This window comes from Schistocerca cancellata, chromosome 3, assembly GCF_023864275.1.
Source record: "Schistocerca cancellata isolate TAMUIC-IGC-003103 chromosome 3, iqSchCanc2.1, whole genome shotgun sequence".
In the NCBI taxonomy this organism is placed as follows: Eukaryota; Metazoa; Arthropoda; class Insecta; order Orthoptera; family Acrididae; genus Schistocerca; species Schistocerca cancellata.
Genome location: NC_064628.1, coordinates 393,018,759 through 393,044,827, shown reverse-complemented (window position 1 = coordinate 393,044,827; position 26,069 = coordinate 393,018,759). Strand labels below are relative to the sequence as shown.

The 26,069-nt window shown below is 38.9% G+C and overlaps 1 protein-coding gene across 1 annotated transcript in view; it reads right to left on the bottom strand.

Annotated features, from left to right (window-relative positions):
• Positions 1-268: 268 nt before the first annotated feature.
• Positions 269-26,069, bottom strand: part of LOC126175118 (uncharacterized) — a 141,064-nt gene continuing 115,263 nt past the window's right edge. The window contains exons 5-6 of the mRNA XM_049921672.1: positions 6,057-6,192; positions 269-849 (exon numbers count right to left, since the gene is read on the bottom strand). Of these exons, the coding sequence (XP_049777629.1) occupies positions 708-849; positions 6,057-6,192 (278 nt within the window). The 3' untranslated portion in view covers positions 269-707. The remainder of the gene's footprint in view (positions 850-6,056; positions 6,193-26,069) is intronic.

The following is a 26,069-nucleotide window of genomic DNA, read 5'->3' as shown; positions in this document are numbered from 1 at the left end:
TATTTGTATATACAGAGAGAGTGTTACATTATCATTATTTGTGCTGTGCTGTACTCTGATGAAGGTCCCTGCTTCTATTGGGATTTTTAAATATTACAGTAACCACCAAATAAAGCAAGAGATATTTGGAAAGAAATATTCTGTCAAGTACGAAGAGAGATTCTTTTGAATGATGGACAAAAAATAAAAACAAATAAATAAATAATTTGTTTTATTGAAGAAGACACTATGTGTTGGTCAGCTATAAATTTATCTTTAAAGACTATTTTTCTGAAGTTTATATGTATTTACAAGTAAAACATTTTAAAAATACATATACATAATGTTCTTAAATATAAATATATTTAAATACAAACATTTCACAATCCCCCTCCAAGCCTTCTTTACTATTTATAGTGTTCTTTAATATGAAGAAATTGGTAACAGTTCTCATGCTGTACTTAGCTTCGCACCACTGCTTACTAGTTAATAAATTGTCATTGCAAATTCTGATCTGGCAGTAACTAATACTGAAATATTTGCAACTGCAAGAAACTTCACTTTTAACTTATCAAATAGAAGGTAACTTCTACTGTAATTTTCAGCTGAAAATATTTTAGCTTCCAGACTTGCAAAGTAAAAATATCATCCATTCTCATTCACAACATGAAACGTTATTTCTCCTTTCCACCTGGAAAAGATCTATGTGCTACTCTGCACAGCACATATTAGTACAGAAATATAGCACCATCTGTGTTTTGATCATCTGGATTAATTGTTGGAGGTGGAGGCTCAATGCGTAGCAAGTACTCTCGGAAGCCCAGCACAGCTATACTAGAAATGTTTATGAACATGGCCACAAGCACCAGCCTGAAATTTGAATTAAAGAAATTTAATATGCTTAGATAAATTAACAGATTCATTTAGAATAACAAAAATATGAAAGGAATCAATTTTTGAAAATATAATGTAACTGGATAGATAAAAAGTCTACTCACTACACAGCAGCAGGAGAGCACACATATAAAGATATTTAAAGTTGCAAGCTTTCAGAGCCATTGGTTCCTTCTTTTGGCTGAAGGGATGAAGAGGAAGGGAAATGGGTGAAGGAAGAGGACTAGTGAGGTTTAGAAAGTGGGAAGAGTTCAGAAAAGTCGCCCAGAATCCCATGTCAGGGGAAACTTACCAAACAGGAAGAAATTAATGTAAATTAAAGGCAGGTGGGTAATGAGAAGCAAGGACATGTCATAATGCCAGTTCCCACCTGTAGTGTTCTGAGAAACATTTGTCTGGGGGAAGAATCCAGATGACATGTGGTGAAACTGAGGTCATGACTGTCATGTTGCAAAGAATGCTCCACAATAGGATATTGCGTATTATGACTATCAGCCTCTGCCTATCTCATTCATCCTAACTGATAATTTGGTGGTAGTCACACTGATGTAAAAGGCCAAACAGTGTTTTCATAACAGCTGGTGTATGACACATGTTGTTTCACAGGTGTCTCTGCCTTTGATAGTATGTGTTTTGGCAGTTAGAGGGGTGGTACAGATGGTGGCAGCAGGGTGCACAGGGCAAGTCTACCAGTGGGGATGGTCAGAGGGGTAGGAGCCATAGGGTAGGGAAATGTGTCCAGAAGGAGCATAGGGCCTGAAAAGGACATCGCAGAGATTGGGTGGACAATGAAAAGCTATTTTCGGTGTTGTGGGCAAAATATTGGACATAATGGACTTCCTAAAATGATTTCCTGAACTGTTCCCAATCTCTGCAATATTCTGGTATAGATGGACTCTCCACATTCAGTAGATATTGTAACATAAAGACAGTCTGGTGGTCCATTACCTTACTAAATACTGTTTATGTCTATTACTGACACTCAAAGGTTTTTGAATATTGTCCAATGGTGCCAAGTTTTCATTTTTGCTCCTGATCACTTGAGCCTACTCAATGCACCAAGTTTCATGGAATTTTCTCCTAAAAGTTTGTATCCTTCATCAACCTTCAACAACAGGTTTTGTTCAATATTTGGCACCAGGCACAACTCAGCTTAGAACAGTATTGTTATGAAGTAGTATGCATAATCAGTGGTTCACTTGACACTAAAAAGTGTCTCCAAAATCTACTGTCATATGTAGGAAATCGGGTCCTAATGTACCAAAGTTTCCAGTCATGTGACGGTCACCAGCTGTACATGTATTAGGGAAATTGGAGCTGCTTTTGACTGTGATTGCTCTTAGGCAAATTCCACCTGCTTTGAAACTTCCTGGCAGATTAAAACTGTATGCTGGACCGAGACTTGAACTCAGGACCTTTGCCTTACACAGGCAAGTACTCAACCAACTGAGCTACCCAGGCACAACTCACGTCCCATCCTCACAGCTTCACTTCTGCCAGTACCTTGTCTCTTACCTTCCAAACTTCACAGAAGCTCTCCTGTGAAACTTGCAGAACTAGCACTTCTGGAAGAAAGGATAGTTCGTTCTACCTCACTATCACTGGACAGCTTAAGCGGTTACTCAGTTAAGGTTAGTGGAAGTCCCCTTGGCAATACGAATGTCCTATCTCTAGTTGCAGTGCTGAAGACTGACATATAAGATGAGTGAGCTTCAATCCTCTCTCCCTCCTTCTCTCTCTCTCTCTCTCTCTCTCTCTCTCTCTCTCTCTCTCTCTCTCTCTCTCTTTCTCTCTCTCTCAGTTATATAATCACAAAGTGTGGGCATGAAATGTTTTTGTATGTCAGAATACAAAATCTTTTGGTGTGTGTGTGTATGAGAGAGAGAGAGAGAGAGAGAGAGAGAGAGAGAGAGAGATGGTGGGCATATCAAACATGTCATAATGTAAATCCAAATATCTGTAGCGGCATTTACATGTTAAATAAATTGTGTGCATGCTGTAATTTGTAAATAATTCACTTTTTTTCATGTAGCTCAATAATTGTCACCCTGTACCAACAACTCAACACACTGATGAACAAGTAGGGAAATACTATAAAAAGATTGAAGACATTATGGGTAAAGGAAAAAGAAATGCCTGCATCATCATAATGGGGGATTGTAGTGCAGTGGCAGGAGGGGGAATAGAAGATGGAATCTTTGGAAGATTTGGATTTAGAAATAAGAATGAGAGGAGTGAAAGGTTGGTTAAATTTCTGCAGAGAAAATTGTCTTATGACTGGAAACACATTGTTTGAACATCAGAGAAGATGAAAATATACATGGATCTCTAGGTTGAATGATAACAGATACCAACATGATCAAATCATAATTCACAAAAAGTACAAAAAATGCATAAAGAATGGCATAGCATTTGACCTAGAAAGACTAAAGGAGGAAGATAATGATGCCGAGTTGGAAAACACATTTATGTCAAAATGGGATAGAGGGCCCAATGATGAGAGTGTGGATGAAAAATGGAAGAGGATGAGACAAAACCTTAAGGAATCTGCAGAATAAGTTATAGGGGTGAGGAAGTTTGAAAGAATGAGGGAAGAATGGGTAACAAAGACAATGCTGGATAATATGGAACAAAGAAAGAAATGGAAGAAGTAGGACTGAGGAAGGGAAAATACTGTACAGAGCACTGAATAATGAATAAAGGAGAAAAACAGAACAGGCAAGGAAGACATAGATGAAAGAGAGATGTAAAGAAATAGAGAAATAAAGAGAAAGAAAATACAAAATGATGTATAGATTAGGTGCTGGCCTAGTCTTTGAAGCAAAGAAAAGCAGGACAAGTATGGGAACAGAAAAATGTAATGGTACAGTGCTTAATAAACCAAAGTAAATGTTGTGAAGGTGGCAAGAATGTGTAGGGTGCCTACATCAGGCTGATCAAAACCCAAACAATATTGTATTAGAAGAGGAGATGAGAGTTATAGAAGGGGACAAATGTTGCTGAGTCACGGAAGGAGAAGCAGAAATGACTTTAAGAGAGATGAAGAATCACAAAGCAAGTGGAATTGATGGATTACCAGACAAGTTGTTTAAGAGCCCTAGGAGTAGTGGTGCATAATAACTCACTTATCTATGTAATGCGACATATGAAAAAGGTGAATAGTCATTGACTTTCTGTTGGCAATAATGATACCAACTGAGAAGAAAGGCAATGCCAAGAAATTTGAGGATTTTAGAACCATAAGTTTTATTTCTCCTGTAGCAAAAGTTCAACTTTGGGTGATAAATAGAAGACCTCACAGAAGACTGGAAAAAAAGTACTGCAGAGGAACAGTATGGATTTAGAAGAGGGAAAGGCACAAGAGACACAAATGGACTGCTGAGAATTCTAGATGTGAGGTACACTGGAAGAGGAAGAGAAAGTTATACTGTTGTCATAGACTTGGAGAAAGCCTTTAATAATGTACAGTGGAATAAATTAATGGATATTCTAAGAAAGAAAGCTGTTGACTGGTGGGATAGAAGGCTGATTAGTAATCTATACCTACAGCAGAAAATGTGAAGACAGATTGTGAACAAGATGATGGAGGAAAGCAGGACTGGAAGGGGAGTGAGGCAAGGCTGCTGTGTCTTCCCAATACTGATTAACATGTATTTAGAGCATATTATTCAGAAATGTTTGAAATGCAAAAGAGGAGTGCAGGTTGGTGGTAGGAGGACAGAATGTATTTGACTTGCAGATAATATGGTGTTATTGGCAGAGAGTGAAGAAACTAAGACTGGAATGTTAAAAGAATTAAATAAGACTTGTGAGGAATTTCGAATGAGAATTAATAAGAAAAAGACAAAACATATTGTATATGGTGATAAGTGCAAGAAAAGCGAGAACAGCTATAAAGTTAGAATAGGATGATAATAGAACAATTTCTTGCTTTCAAAATCTGGGAAGCATAATTATGGATGGGATCGATGACCTTGCTGTTTGGTCCCCTCCTCCAAATCAACCAACCAATTACGGATAACATAAGATGTAATTAGAAGGTGACAAAACAGATAGCAATTGCCAAGAAGGCACTTAATAAGAAGAGGAGGCTTCTTTGTGAGTCCATGGACAGAGACCTGAGGAAGAGACTGGCTAAGTGCTTTATATGGAACATGGTATTAAATGGAGCTGAGAGATGTACACTGTACAGGAAGAAAGAAGAATATAAGCATTTGAGACGTGGGTTTGGAAGAGGATGAAAGAGTAGATGAAGTAAGAAATAAGGAGGAGCTGAGAAGAGCGGGGTAAGAGAAAGAAATTTTAAAAGTAATGAAGGCACTGGATGAGAAGAAATTGATTATTAATGGATGCTATGGAGGGAATAGTGAATGGCAAAAGAAGAAGAGGATGCAAAAGATACCAGGTAGTGGCTTGTATGAGGATAGGAAACAATTATCAGAAAATGAAGAGGGTAGAAAATGACAGGAGTGCATGGGGAGCTATATGCTACATGCCACAGGGCAGAATACAGATGATGATGATGATGATGATGGTGATGATGATAGGTTTTCAGCACATTGTCAGTCATGACGGAATGATAGCCCATATCCACACAACACTTATTCTTTCATTCACGTAATTTCTGTTTTCTAGGTTCCTCTAAGAATATGTCTCAGTCCTCAGTCTTCCATGTGCAGCAAAAACATACAATCATTAAGAAATATTGCACCTGTCAGTTTTTTCAGGGATTGAAGCTTCACTTAATATGTTCATCATGCAGCATTTTCTGCCATTCTGATATGTAATATGTAACAATAAGTATTTAGCTTTTGGATTTAGGATTTTTTCCTTCTGGGTGTTAAAATAAAATTTAAAAAGAATAACAAAATATTAAAAATAAATAAAAGCAACAAAATCTAACCAAGAATTAGAATTTTAAAATCAGCTCTTCATAATTTTTAATGGCTGGCTGCTTTCAATGTCTTTTCTAATTCCATGTCCACTAAAAGCATATGTCTACTTTAACTGATTTTTTTCTTTCCTTCCATATTTCCCAGTGATAAATTTAGTGGTAATAACTATGTGTTTTAACAATGTTGCATTGTGCTGCAATGAATTGTTCAGGTGCTAAGGAGATGGTGCTGGGGCTTACTAAAGTAAATTACAATACTAGTAGTTACTATGGATGACTTCATACTGACCAATAGGAATATCCAAGTGCTGCATGCCCATCTGATAAATATTGGCCAGCAATGACCTGTGCAAATGCTACATTCTCTGCCAGTGTAACTGCGTACTGAACACCCCAGAGAATCAGGATAAGAAGATCAGCAACAGCTGTAAATAGAAGGTAACAGTCAGGTGAGCTGTAGACAGCATGTGTCTAGAATTCTAAATCTAATCTCTGTGGTTGAGGTCCATGCACTATTTTATAAATAGATTTATTTTTTTAATGACAGATAATTCTTTCCAATTTTTGTAGTAACTACCATTATCATTTAAAATGAACAGAGATGCTGAGTCTCAGATAGGCACTGTCAGAAAGTGACCTTTAGGCCAACAAGGCTTTTGTTGAAAATAAGCAACACAGACACTCACACAAACACAACTCTCACATGTGACCACAGTCTCTAGTATCTGAAGCCAGACTGTGAGCAGCAGCACATGATGGAAGAGACAGCTAGGTGGTGGGCATAAGGAGAAGGCTGAGGCGGAGAGGGGGAGGGGAAGAGATAGCAGGGTAGAGATGGAGGACAGTAAAATGATAATTGTAGGAGCATACCAAGATGAGGTGGAGAGAGGATAGGGCAGCTAGGTGCAGTCAGGAGGTTAGATGGAGTACAGAAGGGGGAGGGGGGGAGGGGAGGATTGTAGGAAAGGAGAGAAGTAAAAAGAATGAGGGTGTGTTGGTGGAATAGAGGGCTGTGAAGAATTGGAACAGGGAAGAGGCTAGATGGGTAAAGACAATGACTAACAATGGTTGAGGCGAGGAGGGTTATGAGAACGTAGGATATATTGCAGGGAGAGTTACCACTTGTGCAATGCTGAAAAGCTGGTGTTGGTGAAAAGGATCCACATGGCATAGGCTGTGAAGCAGTCACTGAAATGAAGAACGTCATGTTGGATGGTGTGCTCAGCAATTGGGTGGTGCATCTGTTTCTTGGCCCCAGTTTGTTGGTGGCTATTCTTGCAGATAGGCAGCTTGTTGGTTGTCATGTCCATGTAGAATGCAGCACAGTGGTTACAGCTTAGCTTGTAGATCACATGACTAGTTTCACAGGTAGCCCTGCCTTTGATGAAATAGGTGATGCTTGTGACCGAATTGGAGTAAGCGGTGGTGGAAGGTTGTACGGGACAGATCTTGAATCTAGGTCTGTTACATGGATTAGAGTCATGAGGCAAGGGGTGGAGAGCAGAGGCTGTGTAGGGATGGACATGGATATTGTGTAGGTTTGGTAGGCAGCAGAATGCCACTGTGGGAGGGATGGGAAGGATAGTAGGTGAGATATTCCTCATTTCAGGGCACAATGAGAGGTAGTCAAAACTCTGGCGAAGAATGTGATTCAGTTGCTCCAGTCCTGGGTGGTACTAAGTCACAAGGGGACTGTTCCTCTGTGGCAGGATGGTAGGACTTTGGAAGGTGTTGTGTGACTGGAAAGATAAGGCATGGAAGATCTGTTTCTGTACAATGTTTGGAGGGTAATTATGATCTGTGAAAGCCTCAGTGAGACCCTCAGTATATTTCAAGAGAGACTGCTTTGGGTCTACAGATGCGACAACCATGGTTGGCTAGGCTGTATGGAAGGGACTTCTTGGTATGGAATGAGTAGCAGTTGTTGAAGTGGAAGTATTTCTGGTTTCTGGTAGGTTTGATAGGGACAGAGGTACTGATCTAGCCATTTTTGAGGTGGAGGTCAACATCTGGGAGGGTGGCTTGTTGGGTTATGTGTGACCAGGTGAAGTGAATGGGGGAGAAGGTGTTGTGATTCTGGAGGAATGTGGATAGGCTGTCCTCATCCTCGATCCAGATCATGAAGATGTCATCAGTGAATCTGAACCAGGTGAGGCATTTGGGATTCTGAGTGCTTAAGAAGGATTCCTCTTGTGGTCCCTGAATAGGTTGGCATAGGATGACGCCGTGTGGGTCCCATAGCTGTACCTCGGATTTCTTTGCAGGTAGTGCCTTCAAAGAAGAAGAAATTGTGGGTGAGGATATAGTTGGTCATAGTGACTAGGAAAGAGGTTGTTGGTTTGTAATTCTTGGGTTTTGGGAATGCCTATGGCCTTATCACTATTGAACACTGCCTTGTTGGCCAACAGCTCACTTTCTGACAGTCTTTGTTGTGCCTATCTGTGACTCAGCATCTCTGCTATATGGTGAGTGGCCACTACCCTTTTCATAATATTGTTACATTCCATCCTGGATTTTTCCTTTGCCTAAAGTGAACAGAAACGGATAGTAAATGCATACTAAGTAGAAAGATAATTTTGAAAGTAAAACTTGTACAAATGTTCTACATTATGTATAAGAATGCATTTTCCAACAGTATGCTTCACAATTAGGTCAGTATGATTCTGTCCTGTACTTCTGAGAGAAACAGATATAATTCTACATTTACTCAGAACACACTAAATATCAAACACTAAAAACATAATGTGTGATAACCTATATTATTCTTTCCTCTGGAGTAAAAATACATCAGAATATTGAACAAATATGATCTAACTATACAATACCAATGATAATTTAAAAAGTACATCATTGTACAACACCCATCCCTCCAGTCCTCCTACCCCACTCACCCATTTCCACATGTCACTTGGACTGCTAGTACAACTCCATTTTTAAAATGAACTGAGCGAGATAAAAAGTGTGTTATGAGCAGCACAGTGATGGTGTACTGTGCATATGCTGCTACTTGCTGTCATGTGTAAAGCAATGATTTCTTCAAGTTCCAAACTGAGGTCTGCTGGCTGCCTGGCTAAGGATGGCAGTTAGCATGGACAGGCACTTTATGGAGTGCTGTCAACTGTGGTCTACATTGCTTTGGTCTCACACTGGCTGACCTGGAAATCTTTCCACACACTGGCACAAGAACACAACATGCTGTGGGTACTCACACAATTATAAGTCAGTCATTATTCAGCTGATTACAGTTCTCTAAAGACTACCTTCCAACATGGCAGTCGCTATTTATGAATTATTTGGTCTATCAAATGTGTCTGCATGTTACAATCAGTTATTGTGACAACACTGTAGACTGCTAAGAGACAGAAAAACTTATGTAGATTTCATTGTATTAGGTTTAGGACATCAAGTGCCATGCATCAAATTTTACTGAAGCTACATGCCATTTTGTAACATACTCTTAATAAATGTTACTTGTTATTCCACGTTATGTTGCTACATTTCTGTTATAGTGTGCCCAGCATGTGCAAGTGTTTAATTATCAAGCATGTAACTGACCACCTTTATGGAACTATAGCAGGTAAACATTCTTCTGCTATTGTGGATCTACAGGCTGAATTAATAGTAGCATTCTGTTACTACATTCAGAACAATTTCATCATATGAGGGACAGAATGTCTATCCAAAAAACAGATTAGCTACCACAGGAGGGGGAGTGTTCATTATTGTCGACAAAAATGTTGTATCTACTCAGGTCAAAATTGAGTCTGAATTTACTGGACATGAGTAGCAGGCCTAGGTGAACTCAATTATCAGATATTTTTACCAACCACTTGATTCCACTGTAACAGTTTTAGAATTATTCAAGAAAAGTCTATGCTTAATAGTGCAGAAATACCCAGATCATACAGTATTAGTTGGATGAGACTTTAATCTGTTGAGTATATACAGAAACATCTGTGGATTCAATGCAAGTAGTACAGACAGACAGTCTTCTGAAGTACTTTCGGTAACATTTTTCCTAACACTGCCTTGAACAACTTGTAAGACAAACCAAATGCAACATAAGTATTTTAGACCTTGTAACTACAAACGGGCCTGACCTTATCAACAGTGTTAGTATAGAGACAGGGATTACTGTTCATGGTATCACCATAGCGACAATGGTTACTGAAGTCAAAGCAGTTGTTAGCATCCTACTTAGACAATGAATGTACATCATTTAGTTTCAGTGTGACAGAGATAGAGGAATTACGGGCAGAATTTAAACTGATTGTAAATCACACTTTGCAGACGTATGTGCCACATAAGTGGGTTTTGGATGGAAAAGACCTTCCATGGTTTAATTATCAAATTCATAAAATGCTAAGGAAACAGATATTGTTGCACCCACAGTTCAAGAAAGAAAGAGGAAAGGTTGACAGTCAAAAGTTAATAGAAAGTCATGCCTCTGGAAGAAGATCAATGTGTGAAGCATATAACTTCCACTGTAGTACCTTAGCAAAAGCTCGTGCTGAGATCCCGAGAAAATTTTGTTTATACATAAAATCACTAAGTGGGTGAAGGCTTCTCTCTTTCTATCTACTTACTCATCAACCAGGTAGAAGATGGCATAAGGAAAGCTGAAGTTTTAAATTTCACATTTATGAAATCATTCATCAAGAGGATCATACAAATATACCATTGTTTGACTGTCACACAGACTCCATGTGGGAAACATAGAAATAGGCATCCCTGGCATAGAGAAGCAACTGAAAGAGTTGGAAACAAGTCACCAGGTCCAGATGGAATCCCAATTTGGTTTTACAGAGAGTATTCTGTGGCTTTGGCCCCTCCCTTAGCTTAGCATTTATTGTGAATTTCTCTTCCCACGCAAAATACCAAGTGACTAGAAAAAAGTGCACATGACTCCTGTATATAAGCAAGGTGAAAGAATGGACCCTCTTAATTACAGACCAATGTCCTTAACACTGGTCTGCTGCAGAATTATTGAACACATTCTGAGTTCAAATATAATAAATTTACTTAAGACAGAAAAGCTTCTGTTCACAAATCAGCACAGATTTAGAAAGCATCGCTTGTGCGAAACTCAGCTAGCCCTTTTTTCACATGGTATCCTGCTAACCATGGATGGAGGGCAGCAGACAGATTCCATATTCCTAGATTTCCAGAAAGTGATTGACACGGTGCCCCACTGCAGACTGTTGACGAATGTCCGAGCAGATGGATTAAGTTATCAAATATGTGAGTGGTTCAAAGAATTTTTAAGTAATAGAACCCAGTTTTTTTTATCCTCAATGGTGAGTGTTCATCAGTGAACAGGGAATCATCAGAGTCTGCCAGGGAAATGCGATAGGTAACAACACTATTATTTTCTGTATACATTAATGATCTGGTGAAAAGGGTGGGCAGCAATCTGCAACTGTTTCATGATAATGCTGTAGGGTACAGGAAGCCGTTGTTCTTTAGTGACTGTATTAGGATATGAGGTGACTTAGACAGAGTTTCTAGGTGGTGTGATGAATGGCAGCTGGCTCTAAATGTAAGAAAATGTAAGTTAATGAGGCTGATTGAGAAAACAATCCAATATGTTTGAGTACAGCATTAGTAATGTGCTGATTGACACAGTCACATTGTTTAAATATCTAGGCATAATGTTGCAAAGTTATACAAAATGGAATGAGTGTATTAGATTGGTAGTAGGAAAGGTGAATGCTCAACTTCATTTTATTTGGGTAATTTGGAGATGGCATATAGAACATTAGTGGGACCTGTTTTTGTATACTGCTTGAGTGTCTGGTATCCCCTCTGGGTCAGATTAAAGGAAGATATCAAAGCAATTCAGAGATGTGCTGCTAGATTTGTTACTGGTATTACAGGAATGCTTCATTAACTCAAATGAGAATCCCTGGAGGAAAGACAATGTTCTTTTCAAGAGGCACTATTGTGGACAACTGTACATCTATTCTACTGGTACCCATGTACATTTTGAGTAAGGACCACAAAGATAAGACGAGAGAAATTAGGGCTCATACGAAGGTGTATAGCAGTCATTTTTCCCCTGTGAATGAAATAGGAAAGGAAGTGACTAGTAATGGTAGAAGGTACTGTCTGCCATGCACCACATGGTGGCTTCCACAGTATGTATATAGATTAGATGCAGATAATGTTTTGTATATCTCATCAGAAGGAGAGCCTTCAGGCATGTAGAATCAATCAGGTTGTATAGTAACAAAGTGAAGCAACTGTTAGAAACTACATTAATTATTAGTTATCCTTAAAATGCTATAAACATATACTTCTACACCTATACTCAGCAAATTCCTGTGAAGACAGTGTCAGATAGTACATTTGTTGTACAAGATACTGTATTAAGGTTTCTTCTTGTCCCACTCATGGACAGTGTGTGGGAAGGACAACAACTTGTACAACTCCGTGCTAGCTGTTGTACATTTAATTCTGTTTGTACAATCCCTATTATAGAGATAGATAGAGAGCTGATGAATATTTGTAGCTCCTGTCATGAAATGTGGTTCTTGAATTTTTATAAGCAGGTTGTTGCAACATGCATGACATCTTCCTTTGAGTCTATGCTAGCTTTGTTTTTCCAACATTTCTGTCACACTCTCTCTGTCAGTCCATTATCATTTCCAGCAACTTTCTTTGTATATTTTTAATGCCCCCTGTTCATCTGACCTGATATGGATTCAATACATTTCAGCAATATACAAATATGGGCTGTAGAAGTGTTTTGTATGTCATGTCTACTGTTGGCAGTTTCTCAGTATCCTACACATGATTAGATTAGATTTCATATTATATATATTTTTCCTCTCATAGATCCATTGTGAGAAGATCCTGTAGGATGTACAACATGCCAGAAAACAAGAATACATAGTAAATATTTACAGAGGAAAAGAATGACATGCTAGTGCACCTTCCACAGGTCCAAATGAAATGGATGTGGAATAAAGAAAAAAATTTCAAACGTATTTTCATTTAAAAGATTATAGCAAATTGTCACAAAACATATAAATGTTCAATACACTGAGGAGGCCATGAAATTATTAGTCTACTGTAGCCACACATTGTTATATAGAAAAATTAGAAAAATCATTTTAAAACACTAATTTACCTTGATCATATTACAGCACTGAAGTTGTGCAGAAGTCAGATTTTGTGTAATACTGATGTTATTTCATATTATCAGTTATACACTGAATGACAAAAAAATGAAGCACCCAGAAGGAGAGGAGAAAGCAAAATGAAACTTAATGGTTCGAGAGGGTTTCAAATGTTGTTTCAGTAATTACAATATTGAGCCAAATTTGTAAAGACACTAGCAACGCGGGCCCACTTGGTATGACATTGTGCCTCCTCTGATCTGATTGCATGCACTGATTCAGTTTGGAAGAGTCTCATGAAGCCATTGTATCCTCTACAGAGGCAAGCTAGCCCACAGCTGTTGTAGCTGCTCCTCAGTATCCCGTATACTGGCACTGCGGTATAGTCAATCTCTGAACTGTTTCCATGTATGTTCAGTTGGTGACAGATGTGAGATTTTAATGGCCTCATAAGTACCTCAGCATCATGCAGACAGTAAAAATAGACATGTGCCATTTGTGTACAAGCATTTTCCTGTTGAAGGATGGCAGCATGATACTGTTGCATTAGAGGTACACTGTGTGGTCAAAAGTATCCAGACACCCCCAAAAACATAGGTTTTTCATATTATCTGCATTGTGCTGCCACCTACTGCCAGGTACTCCATATCAGCGACTTTTCAGTAGTCATTAGACATCGTGAGAGAGTAGAATGGGATGCTCTGCCAAACTCACAAACTTCGAATGTGATCAGGTGATTTGGTGTCACTTGTGTCATACGTCTGTACGTGAGATTTCCACACTCCTAAACATCCCTATGTCCACTGTTTCTGATGTGATAGTGAAGTGGAAACTTGAAGGGACACGTCCAGCACAAAAGTGTACAGGCCAACCTCGTCTATTGACTGAGACTGCCGATGGTTCAAGAGGATCGTAATGTGTAATAGACAGACATCTATCCAGACCATCACACAGCAATTCCAAACTGCATCAGGATCCACTGCAAGTACTATGACAGTTAGGCGGGAGGTGAGAAAACTTGGATTTCATGGTCAAGCGGCTGCTGATAGGCCACTCATCTTGCCGGTAAATGCCAAATGACGCCTCAGTTGGTGTAAGGAGCATAAGTATTGAATGGCTGAACAGTGGAAAAACGTTGTGTGGAGTTACTAATCACAGTACACAATGTTGTGATCTGATGGCAGGGTGTGGGTATGGCGAATGCCGTCTGCCAGTGTATGTAGTGCCAACAGTAAAGTTCGGAGGCGGTAGTGTTATGGTGTGATCATGTTTTTCATGGAGGGGGCTTGCACCCCTTATTGTTTTGCATGGTACTATCACAATGCAGGCCTACATTGATGTTTTAAGCACCTTCTTGCTTCCCACTGTTGAAGAGCTATGTAGGGATGGAGATTGCATCTTTTAACACGATTGAGCACCTGTTCATAATGCACGTCCCGTGGTGCAGTGGTTACATGACAATAACATCCCTGTAATGGACTAGCCTGCACAGAGTGCTGATCTGAATCCTATTGAACATCTTTGTGATGTTTTGGAACGTCGACTTTGTGCTGGGCCTCACTGACAGACATCGATACCTCTCCTCAGTGAAGCACTCCATGGAGAATGGACTGCCATTCCCCAAAAAACCCAGCACCTGGTGGAACGTATGCCTGCGAGAGTGGAAGCTGTCATCAAGGCTAAGGGTGGGCCAACCCCATATTGAATTCCAGCATTAACAATGGAGGGCACCATGAACTTTTAAGTCATCTTCAGCCAGGTGTCCAGATACTTTTGACCACGTAGTGTACATATGGGGATGCAGGATGTCCATGATGTACTGTTATGCTGTCAGAGTTCCCTTAACTACTCCCAACCATAACTTGAAGTCATTCCTGATGGTTCCTCACACCATTACACTAGGAGTAACACCACTGTACCTATCCAAAACAATGGAGAAGGAGGAGATTAGTGTTTAATGTCCCGTTGACAATGAAGTCATTAGAGACTGGGTACAAGATCGGATCAGGAAACGATTGAGGAGGAAATCAGCTGTGTCCTTTGGAAGGAACCATCCCAGCATTTGCCTTAAGCAATTTAAGGACATCACAGAAAACCTAAATCAGGATGACTGGATGTGTGTGTGAACAGTCATGAATGTGAGTCCAGTGTGCTAATCACTGCACTACTCCGCTTGGTCCAAAACAGCAGAAACACAGGACCTCTCCCAACATTGCTGCTGTACTCACCGACAACAGTCATCCCGGTGGTGTAGTGCATTACTGCATTCATCACTGAACACATTATAGCACTATTCATCAGAATTCCGTGCTTTCTAGTCATGTCACCACTCTAAATGCAGCTGTTTGTGTTATGGTGTTAACAGACAGGTACGTGGGGGACTGTAATTCCCTAGTCGGTCTGCTGCAAAATTACACATAATCCTGCAGTTAGTCTATTACATGATCTTGGATGGCACGTGTAGATGTAAAGGTACTATGACGTGCTTGGTGCATAATACAGCAATCTTCCATTGTGGTGGTCAGACAAGGTCAACCGGAACCTTGATGACAAGAATGCCAGCCCTTATGTTCCCATGCGCTTAATAGTCAGGCTACTGTCACATCAGAATGCATTAAACATCTGGATATTGCATGATTTGAACAGATGACGTGATGGAGGCCTCTTTCAAACTATGTCAGGAGCTGATAAAGCAGTACTGTTCATCTCCAAGTCCCAGTGTGATAACAACACTAATGCTTTCTCGTGACCATTCTGTCTCTTGCAGAGTATTCCAACTATGATCACTTATATACCTGCTCATTTGTTATTCGATATACCAATGTAACTTTCAGCATTTTTCTATAGTACTAAATTTCAAAATCTTTTATTCTCATCTTGTCTTAACTGCTTATCACCCAAATTTCACTCCCATACAAGACTTCACTGATGACAAATACCTTCAGAAAAGACTGTCTAACACTTAAATTTATATCAGATGTTAACAAATTCCTCTTTTTCATAAATGCTTTTCTTGCTATTGTCAATGCACATTTTGTAGCCCCCCATTTTGGCCATCATCAGCTATTTTGCTGTCCAAATATCAAAACTCATCTGCTACTTTAATGTCTAATTTTCTAAACTAATTAGCTCATTATCAAGAGATTTATTTCAACTACATTCCATTCTCCTTGTTTTACTGTTATTCATATTTATCTTATAATTTCTTATAAAGACACTATCCATTCCTCCAACTGCTCTTTCAAGTCGTTTGCCATCTGTGATAGAACTACAATGTAATCAGCAAACCTCAAAGTTTTTACTTCTTTTCTGTGAACTTTAATTGCCTTTCCAAGTTTCTCCTTGATTTTATTTGTTGCTTAATCAATGTACAATGAATAACATTGGGGACAGCCTATAACCCTGTCTCACTCCCTCCTCAACAACAGCTTCCCTTTCATGTTCTCCAACTCTAACTCCACTTCAGGTTGTAAATAACCTTTTGTTCTCTCAGTCATCATTGTCAAAAGCTCTCTCTAAACCTACCAATGCTATAAATGTAGGTTTGACTGTCTTCAACCTATCTTCTAGGATAAGACATCAGGTTAGTATTGCCTCATGTGTTCCTAAATTTCTCCAGAACCTAAACTAATCTTCCCCAAGGTCAGCCTCTACCAGTTTTTCCTGTCTCCTCCAAGTAATTCATGTCAATATTTACAACCACGGCTTATTAAACTGATGGTTCGGTAGTAGTGTCTGCAACTTCTTCCTTTGGAACTGAAATTATGACATTCTTTTTGAAGTCTGATGGTATTTCACTTATCTCATGTATCCTGAACACCAAGGAGAATAATTTTATAATAGCTGGCTCTCCCAAATATCTAAGGATTTCTGAGAGAATGTCATCTATTCCAGAAGCCTTGTTTCCATTTGGTCTTTCAGTGCTCTGTCATATTCTTCTTGGAGTATCATGTTTCTCATCTCATCTTGATCTGCTTCCTCTTCTGTTTCTATAATGTTGTACTGAAGTTTGTTTCCCTTATATGGACCCTCTATATGGACCCTCTATAAAACATGTCCATACTTCTACAACAGACTGACATCAATTATATATGCCTGTAATAATGTGCACCGCTCTTGAAAACAAAATGATTTATGCTTTTTCCCAGTTGCTAATAACAATTCATTTCTCCAGTGAGCTATGACAAACTACTGTTATCAGGGGAGCAGGTTCTTCCTCATAATCTCTAGAATCTCACATGTATCTCATCCAGCCAATGCCTTTCCACTACTGAGCAGTTTTAGTTGAGTTTCCATTGAATGATCACCTATCTCAATATTTGCCATTGCAGCATTCATGTGTTAACTGAAATGAGGAACCTCATTACAAGCTTCCTCAGTGAAACAGTTTCAGAATATCAAATTTAGTATTTTCATCATCTCCCCATTTTCATATTTGATTCCAGAATAGTCACTGAGAGACAGAACAAATTAATTCAGTCCCCTTTCTGTTTCAGGTAAGGATTTGTAGCAAGAGCAGTTGGCTGAATTTTACTTCCAACATTGCTGGATGCTTCTTGCATTGCTCATCTTATGTTCTTTTTGGCGTTTTTCAGCTTTTGTTTGTGAATCAGGTTTTGACTATATGCTCAGATCTACAACAAAACTCTCTCTCCTTTGGAGCAACTTTCTAATATAGCTATTTAACAGTGATAGGTTTTTCCACCCTCAAAATGCTGCTCGATGCTTACTGGTCTAAGGCAAATTGTAAATGTTTGAATGCTGTATATTTATGTTCTACATGTTCACCCTCAGAGCACTATATACTCAAAAACTAGGTGTACAAACACAGGAGCCAGAGAACTGCAAGTGAACAGTTGCTCCACACTTTCCATCTCAAATAGCCTTTCTCACAAGCTATTTCTCCAAGATGAACAATGACCAAGGGCTCATAAAACAGACACTTCATTTTTGTGCCCAGATGCATGTACACTCATGTTCAGAAAAAACAGAACTCCTTGAATGACTAGAGAAAGTATGCTTGTATTCACAGGACATATACAGTAGTATGTTATTCAGAAATTATTAGCATTTGAACCATGTTGGCCCACAGGTTTGAGGTCAACATCAATAACAAGGCACAAAACCACCTACCAGTAAAATGTGTCTGCGGCTCTTGTTGTCTCTATAAATCAAAGTGTGACTTGAGTGGACGTGCAGTATGCCTTGCAGGCATATGCATGAACCGCAACATCAAATCAGTGAGTTTGAAAGAGGGTGCATTATTGGCATGAGAGAATGTGATGGATCTACCCAGGAAATTACTGCTTGTGTGGGATGAAGTGTTTTGGCAGTGCAACAGGTGTGTGCAGAATGGTTCATGGAAGACTGTAGAACACAACGAGATGGGTCAGCTTGCACAACCCAGACCATCCTCCAAGAAGACTGACACCTCATCTGAATGCCATTGCAGGACAGATATGCATGCTCCTCAGCTCTGGAACAACAGTGATACAGTATAACACATCGTACACTAGAAGGGATAAAAGACCATCACCGTTTATTACAGCATGAGTTATGTGCACATCATCCATTTTCCGCCTACCTTTGACAAATGTGCAGAAACATGCTGCACAGCAATGGTGAATGGAGTGACATCACTGTGAACAGGAATGGCATCAGATAGTGTTTTTGGATGAATCCAAAATGTTTGAAAATGATGGTTACATTTTGGTTCACCACATACATGGCAAGTGGTATCACAGTGACTGCATTCACACCAGACATACAGCACCAACTCAAGGCCTTATGGCGTGGAGCGCTGTTGGGAACAACCAAAAATCACAGTTGATGCATGTCCATGGCACTATCACTAGTGTGACCTACGTGAATGACATCCTGCAACTCAAAGCCATACCCTTTCTGCACAACACTCCAGACACTATTTTTCAGCAAGGCAATGCATAATCACATGTTTTTGGATGAACACGTGCTTTCGTGGTGTCACAGGAAGTCAGTCTTGTGCCTTGGCCTGCCAGACCATTGTCACCAATCGAAAATGTGTGTAATTTAGAGAAACAATGGGTGCAACACTGTGATCCAATACCAACCATCACAGATGAACTTTGGAATGAAGTGAATGCATCATGGGTGGCTATATCACATGACACCATTAACGCCTAATATTCATTGATGCCATCAAACATGGAACAAGGTATCAGGGCCCATGGTGGACCCTGTGCCCATTAGGCAACAGGACACTTGCTGAACTGAGATGACTGAAATGCTAATCATTTCTGCAGAATATAGTAATGTACATGTCCAGTGAATATAAACGTCCTATCTCTAGTCATTCAAGGTGTTCTGTCTTTTCTGATCATGAGTGTATTTGTTTAGCAAATAGGTGTGGCAACTAAACCTTGCAGTACACTTATTTACAGATAACATTTATTATCAACAATCTATTATAGTTGTTAAGAGTAAAAGAGATATTCACAATGACAGTACTAAAAGGGAAAATTATCTGCACATCTTTCTGCTGAATCTAACTTAGGAACAGAAGGTAGTGAAATATGCAGTCACAAAAATCTTTAATAATCTTCCCATGGAAATAAACTGTTTGACAGACAGCAGAAATGTTTTTACATGTACATCGTGATTGATTCTCATTAACAGCTCCTCATAAACTACCACAAAATTCTTAAAGTGAAATGCATAGTCAACTGCAAACCTGTAAATAGCCAGTCCATAGCCACATAATATATTTTTTAAATTGGCTGTGTAATTCTTTTTTCAGTTGACATATTCCACATCATTGTGAATATGATTTATGGAATGCGGAACAAACTGACCATTGTCTTATTCATTCATAAGTCATGAACTGTCAACTGCAACAATAAATGATCAATGAATACATAAGCCTTAGAGAAATGTTTTACAATGTTGACTGGAATACTGTCTTTGAAAGTCTGAAGGTAGCAGGGGTAAAATACAGGGAGCAAAAGGCTATTTACAGCATGTACAGAACCCAAGTGGCACTTTATAGGAGTTGACGGGCATGAAAGGGAAACAGTGGTTGAAAAGGGAGTGAGAAAGTGTTGTAGCCTATCACCAATGTTATTCAGTCTGTACTGTGAGTAAGCAGTATAGGGAAACAAAGAAAAATTTGGAGTAGAAATTAAAGCCCAGGGGGAAGAAATAAAAACTTTGAGGTTGGCCAAAGGCACTGTATTTCTCTCAGAGGAAGCAAAGGACTTGAAAGAGTACTTGAATGGAATGGACAGTGTCTTGAAAAGAGGATACAAGATGAACATCAACAAAAGCAAAACGAGGATAATGGAATGTAGTCAAATTGAATCAGGTGATGCTGAAGGAATTAGAATAGAAGATGAGACGCTTCAAGTAGTAGATGAATTTTGCTATTTGGAGAGCAAAATAACTGATGATGACTGAAATATGAAGGATATAAAATGTAGACTGGCAATAGTCAGAAAAGTATTTCTGCCAAAAAGAAGCTTGTTAAGATCAAGTATAAATTTAAGCATCAGGAAGTCTTTTCTGAAAGTATTTGTAAGAAGTGTAGCTGTGCATGGAAGTGAAACATGGATGATAAACAGTTTAGACAAGAAGAGGACAGAAGCTTTTCAAATATGGTGCTACAGAAGAATATTGAAGATTAGATGGTTCGATCACGTAACTACTGAGGAGATACTGAATAGAATTTGGGAGACTAGGAATCTATAGCACAACCTGACTAGAAGAAGGGATCTATTGATAGAACACATTCTAAAACATCAAGGAATCACCAGTTTATTGCTGGAGGGAAGTGTGGAGGGTAAAAGTTGTTGAGGGATACCAAGAGATGCATACAGTAAGTAGATTCAGAAGGATGTAGGTTGCAGTAGTTATTTGGTGATGAAGAGGCTTGCACAGGATAGAGTAACATAGAAAGCTGCATCAATCCAGTCTTCTAACTAAAGACCCCATCAAAAGTAAGATTTAATAGTGTCCTGCTGTAGTAGGTACTGAAACATAGCAAGGTAGAATACGTTTGACTAATATAATACCCACTCTAACATTAGTGATCCCTCTTCCATGCACATATAAAATCTCCAGATCATTTCTAAAGTGTATTTTTCTGAATATTATTATTCAGTGTATAATTTACACGCAGCTGATGTTAATAATATAAATAGTTCAAATAAAAACATTTTATTTACAGAAATAGTCAAACTTAAGGTTGACAAAAACCAAATGAACTTCAAAACTTAGTCCTGCCAATAACTGTTGATGATAGACATACTTCATTTGAAAGCTTTCATTTTCTTCTTTCTACTAAATATCTTATCTTTTCTTAAAAAGTAATTTCAAAGTTATCTCTACACACAATTATTATTATCTCCATAATTTGAGAATGTTCCAGTTTTAAAATGTAACCCTCTTGTAGCACTAATTTTTGTGTTTCCAAAAATGTAAATTTTAATAGAATAACGTGATAGAATATGAAATGTTTCAATTAGAAAATATAAGTTTCCAGCAAATTCTTGGTGGGATTTACAGAATGTTGTGTTTTTTTCCATTGGAAGAATATATAGCTCACAGTTATACAAAGCAAATAAATTCCCTAATGTGTGTCTACATTCCTTACTTTTCCTGTTTTATGTTGTTGTTGAGAATGTATTAAAATAATGTAATAAAATAGAGGTACAAGGTTCCATCCACCACTATACAGTTTCTTGTAGAATATGCATGTAGATTTAGAACGTTCTATTTTAGCATTTTGTGATAACTGTCCTACGTAAATCTGGAAAAGCCATTGTGGAAAATGTCCATGTACAGTGCTCATTGAGTAATGTTCATAGCCAGTCATACACAGTGTCTGTATTGTTTTAAGTCTGAGTTTAGCATTTATTAAGAAAAAGTCTGTGAAACTTATCAGCCTGTACATCCTTGTATCCAGAAAGTAACAGACATCATCATCATCATCATCATCATCAGTAACAGACATTGTGGTGGAAAAAATTAACAATATGGAAGAACCAAATTTTATTATACACATATTAAAGGCACCCTTTGAAGCTATTTTTCTACATAATTGTCTTTTAAATTGAGGCACATATCATGCTGTGGCACAAGTTTTTCAATGCTGTGTCTGAAGAAATCTGCTGCCTGCAGTTGTAACCATTGGCTCATACCAGCATGCAGTTCAAAGGCAGTGTCAAAGCGTTATGTAGTGTGTCATGTCTACACTGTTGGAAAGGGGTGGCAGATGCTCAGTTCCAAATGTGGGCTGTATGGCTGACGATCAGGCACCTCCTATACAAAAACCCCATAGGAGCTCTAGGGTACGATTGCAGTGTGTCGATGTGCATTGTCGTAAAAAATAAAACTTTTGCACTAAGGTTTCCCCGGTACTTGTTTTGTATCACTCACCTTAACTTTGTCAATTAGGATCTTTCTTGCTGTCAGTCTTTGCAAATACTTCCTTCATTTCTTGGCAGAATGCGCATGTCCCAATTCCATCAACTGCCTTTTTATTTCACTACTGACATGATTGATCCAAGTCTCATCCCCAGTTACAATACATTTGATAACTTTGTAACTGAGTGCTGCTGTCTTAGATAGTAAGAGCCCTACACCATTCCTATGCATTGCATCCTCACCTGTCTGACCCACATACAGCAGCACTCCACCATTTTGTGTTTGAAATTCCCCAGATTCTGGCCACATTACTTCACTCAGTTCCAATATATCTAGTTGATAGTTCTCCATCTCTTTTTCAACCTGTCTTAGCCTCCCTACCTCTTTCAGCGTCCTTACATTCCAAAAACCAATACGGGTTTTCCTTTTCAGGCCAAAGGTCATATCCTGAAGATCCATCCAGCTGTTTCTCCTTTTAGTTTCTGTGATATGTGTTTTTTTGGTGGTGCGGGTTATCAGCCCACAGCCCCCGAGTGTCCTGGTGGGGCTGCCACCTCATGACCTTAATGGGTGACTTGAACACAAAAGTTGGTTCAGAAAATGAAGGGACTGAACATATCATGAGTGTGCATGGTGTGGGGGTCAGGAATGTAAATGGTGAACTGTTGATAGATACGTGTGCTGAACATGACCTAGTCATTGGAGGCACATTGTTTCCACATTGTAACTGCCAGAAGATAATGTGGGTTTCCCCAGACCATGTTACCGAAAATCAAATAGTCATAAGCCGCAAGTTCCGACAGTCTCTGTTAGATGTCAGAAATAGAAGAGGAACAGAAGTTGGAAGTGAGCACCACATGGTTTTGGCAGAATTCAGACTGAAGATAGTGGCAAATAGAAGCAAGCTCAGTCACAGGTGCAAGAAAATAGATGAGGCAAGATTAAAAGACCAACAGATCAAAGAAACATTTGCCCTTGAACTAGAAAACAGATTCCAGGTCCTCTCTGAAGAAAATTTTATGAAAGAGGGAATTGAAACATATTGGCAAAAAATCAAAGACAGTTACTTAGATATGGGAGAAAAAAATTGTAGGATTTAAGGCACATCAAAGGAAGGAATAGACCTCTGATGCTACATGGAATCATGGAATGAAATCAGCCACAGGAAAGAACTAAAACTTAAGTTAAATCTTTGTAAGACAAGAGTACAGAAGAGCGAAGTGCATAAAGAATACATGGAGGTGAACAAAAAAGTGAAAATATTGCTATGTCGAGATAAAAGGAAATGGGTAGATGAGTAAGCAAAATTAGCACAAGAGGCAGCAAGACAAGGAAATGTGAAAGATCCTATAACCAAACGGTTGTCAATGAAGAACTTCAGACGTGAAGGACCAGTTAAGAACAAGGATGGGGTGATGCTTGCAACTCAACAAGCACAGCTACAGAGATGGGAGGAGCACTTCAAGGAACTGTTAAATTGTGAAGACAACCAGGAGGAACTGGTGAGAGATGTTCCGGAGGAAGTCGAAGAAGATCAAGATATAAATTTGCAGTGCCCTACAATAGACAAAATTAGGACTGCTTTGTAAACACTAAAGAATACAAAGGCTCCAGGCCTAGACAACATTGCACTGGAGCTCTTAAAAGTGGATATTGAAAGTACTGTTAAAATGCTCCATCCCTTGCTGAAGCATATTTGGCTTTGAGAGAAATCTCCAAGGGAGTGGAAAAATGGTTTGGTGGTAAAGCTCCCAAAAAAGGGAAATTTGTCAGATTGTAACAACTGGCATGGTATTACATTGTTGTCAGTGCCCAGTAAGGTCCTCACCAGAATTATTTTAAACAGAATTAAAGAGTCTCTTTAAAAGCGACTGCATAAAGAACAGGCTAGTTTTAGGGCACAATGCAGTTGTGTTGATCTTATTAAAACTCTTAGGATCATTTTAGAGCAAAGCAAAGAATTCCAAGCAACCATGTACCTTGCATTTATTGATTTTCAAAAGGCATTTGATTCCGTGAAACACAAAGTGCTCTGGTAGGTGTTGTGGAAGTATGGCATACCACAGAAGATCTTAAACATCATAAAAGATCTGTATTATGGCTACAAATGTTGCGTACTCCACAAGGGAAATATGACAGAGCCCATAAAAGTAACAACTGGAGTCCAGCAGGGTTGCATTTTATCACCAACACTTTTTCTACTTGTTCTAGACTCAGTTATAGAAGAGTCACAGCAAGTAGGAGATGGGGAATCCAGTGGGGGATCCATGAATGTCTGCAGGATTTGGATTTTGCAGACGACATAGTTTTATTAGCTCAAAGGCTGACTGATATGCAAGCTAAATTAAACTTGCTGAAAGAAGAAGCAGAGACTGCTGGCCTCAAGATAAATACGGGCAAAACAAAGGAAATGAGAGTAAATTCATGGAACAAGGAGATGCCACTGTTAATAGGGGAGCAGCGAGTGGAGACTGTCAACTCATTCCTGTATCTGGGTAGTATAGGGATGGAAGCTGGGGGAGCTGGAGATGATATGAAAAACCGCATTAAAAAGGCAAATTCTGCCTTCATACAATTGTATCCAATATGGAAAAATAGATATATCATGTACAAAACAAAAATCCATATTTTTAATGCAATTGTGAAGGCTGTCCTTTTGTACACCAGTGAAAGCTGGAAAATGGATAAAAAGATAACATCCCAGTTACAAAGCTTCATAAATAGATGTCTTCAATGCATCATGAATATCTGGTGGCAAGAAAAAATATGTATTGAGGAACTCTAGCAAATAACAAACCAGATACCTATAGAAGACCAGATATGAGAGAGAAAGTGGGGTTGGTTGGGGCACACCTTTAGAAAACCAGATGGAGCCATTGAGAAAGAAGCATTGAAATGGAATCCCCAGGGAACAAGGAAGACCTAAGGGCACATGGAAGAGGGCAGTGGAAGGGGAACCAAAAAGAGTTGGCAAGGCCTGGGCAGAATTGAGGCAAATGGCCAAAGACAGAGATGGATGGCGAGTTCTCCTGGATGCCCTATGCTCCCATAGGGGCAAAGGAATTAAGTCAACTTAAGTCAAAGAGCTGCAGTCAATCTTTGTTCTTGGTGGTCATCTGTGAGGATTTTGGGAACCCACCTAGCACAAAATTTGTGGTAACGAAGCTCCTCTGCCACAATTTCATACACTAAGCTTCATGAAATAAATTTGGGAAAAATGCTTCAAAAGTTCCATAATCGTGAAATGATTTTCACAAATTTCATCATTGATTTTCATCACCAGTTCATCAGTCACAAGGCTAGACTTACCACTGCAGTCCTCATTGTGAACAATGGTAGAGACATTTTTAAAATCAGTGCACTATTGCCTCACTCAGCTTTCACTCATTATTCCTTTTCTGAACACATCACAAAGGTTGCAATAAATTTCAATTGGTTTGCAGTTTTTTGCCAACAAAAACTTAATCATAGAATACACCTCAAAAGTGGTGGGATTTTCTATTGCAGCACAAATTTTATCACATCATAGGAAACAAAGTAGCAGAGAAATAGACCACATGCTACCACTGCTGGATGCATACTGAGTGTAGGAACATTATAGCACTGTGGGCTTTCTATTGATGCTGACAAATTACACAGATAGAAATGATAAACATTTACAGTCAAATACACTTTAAACTTACACAATCACATGAAAAAGCTCACAGCGTTTGAAAACAACAAAAGTCACAACATTTTCCAAAGTTCACTGAATCTGAAGATAGAGCCCTTCTCATCCCAGA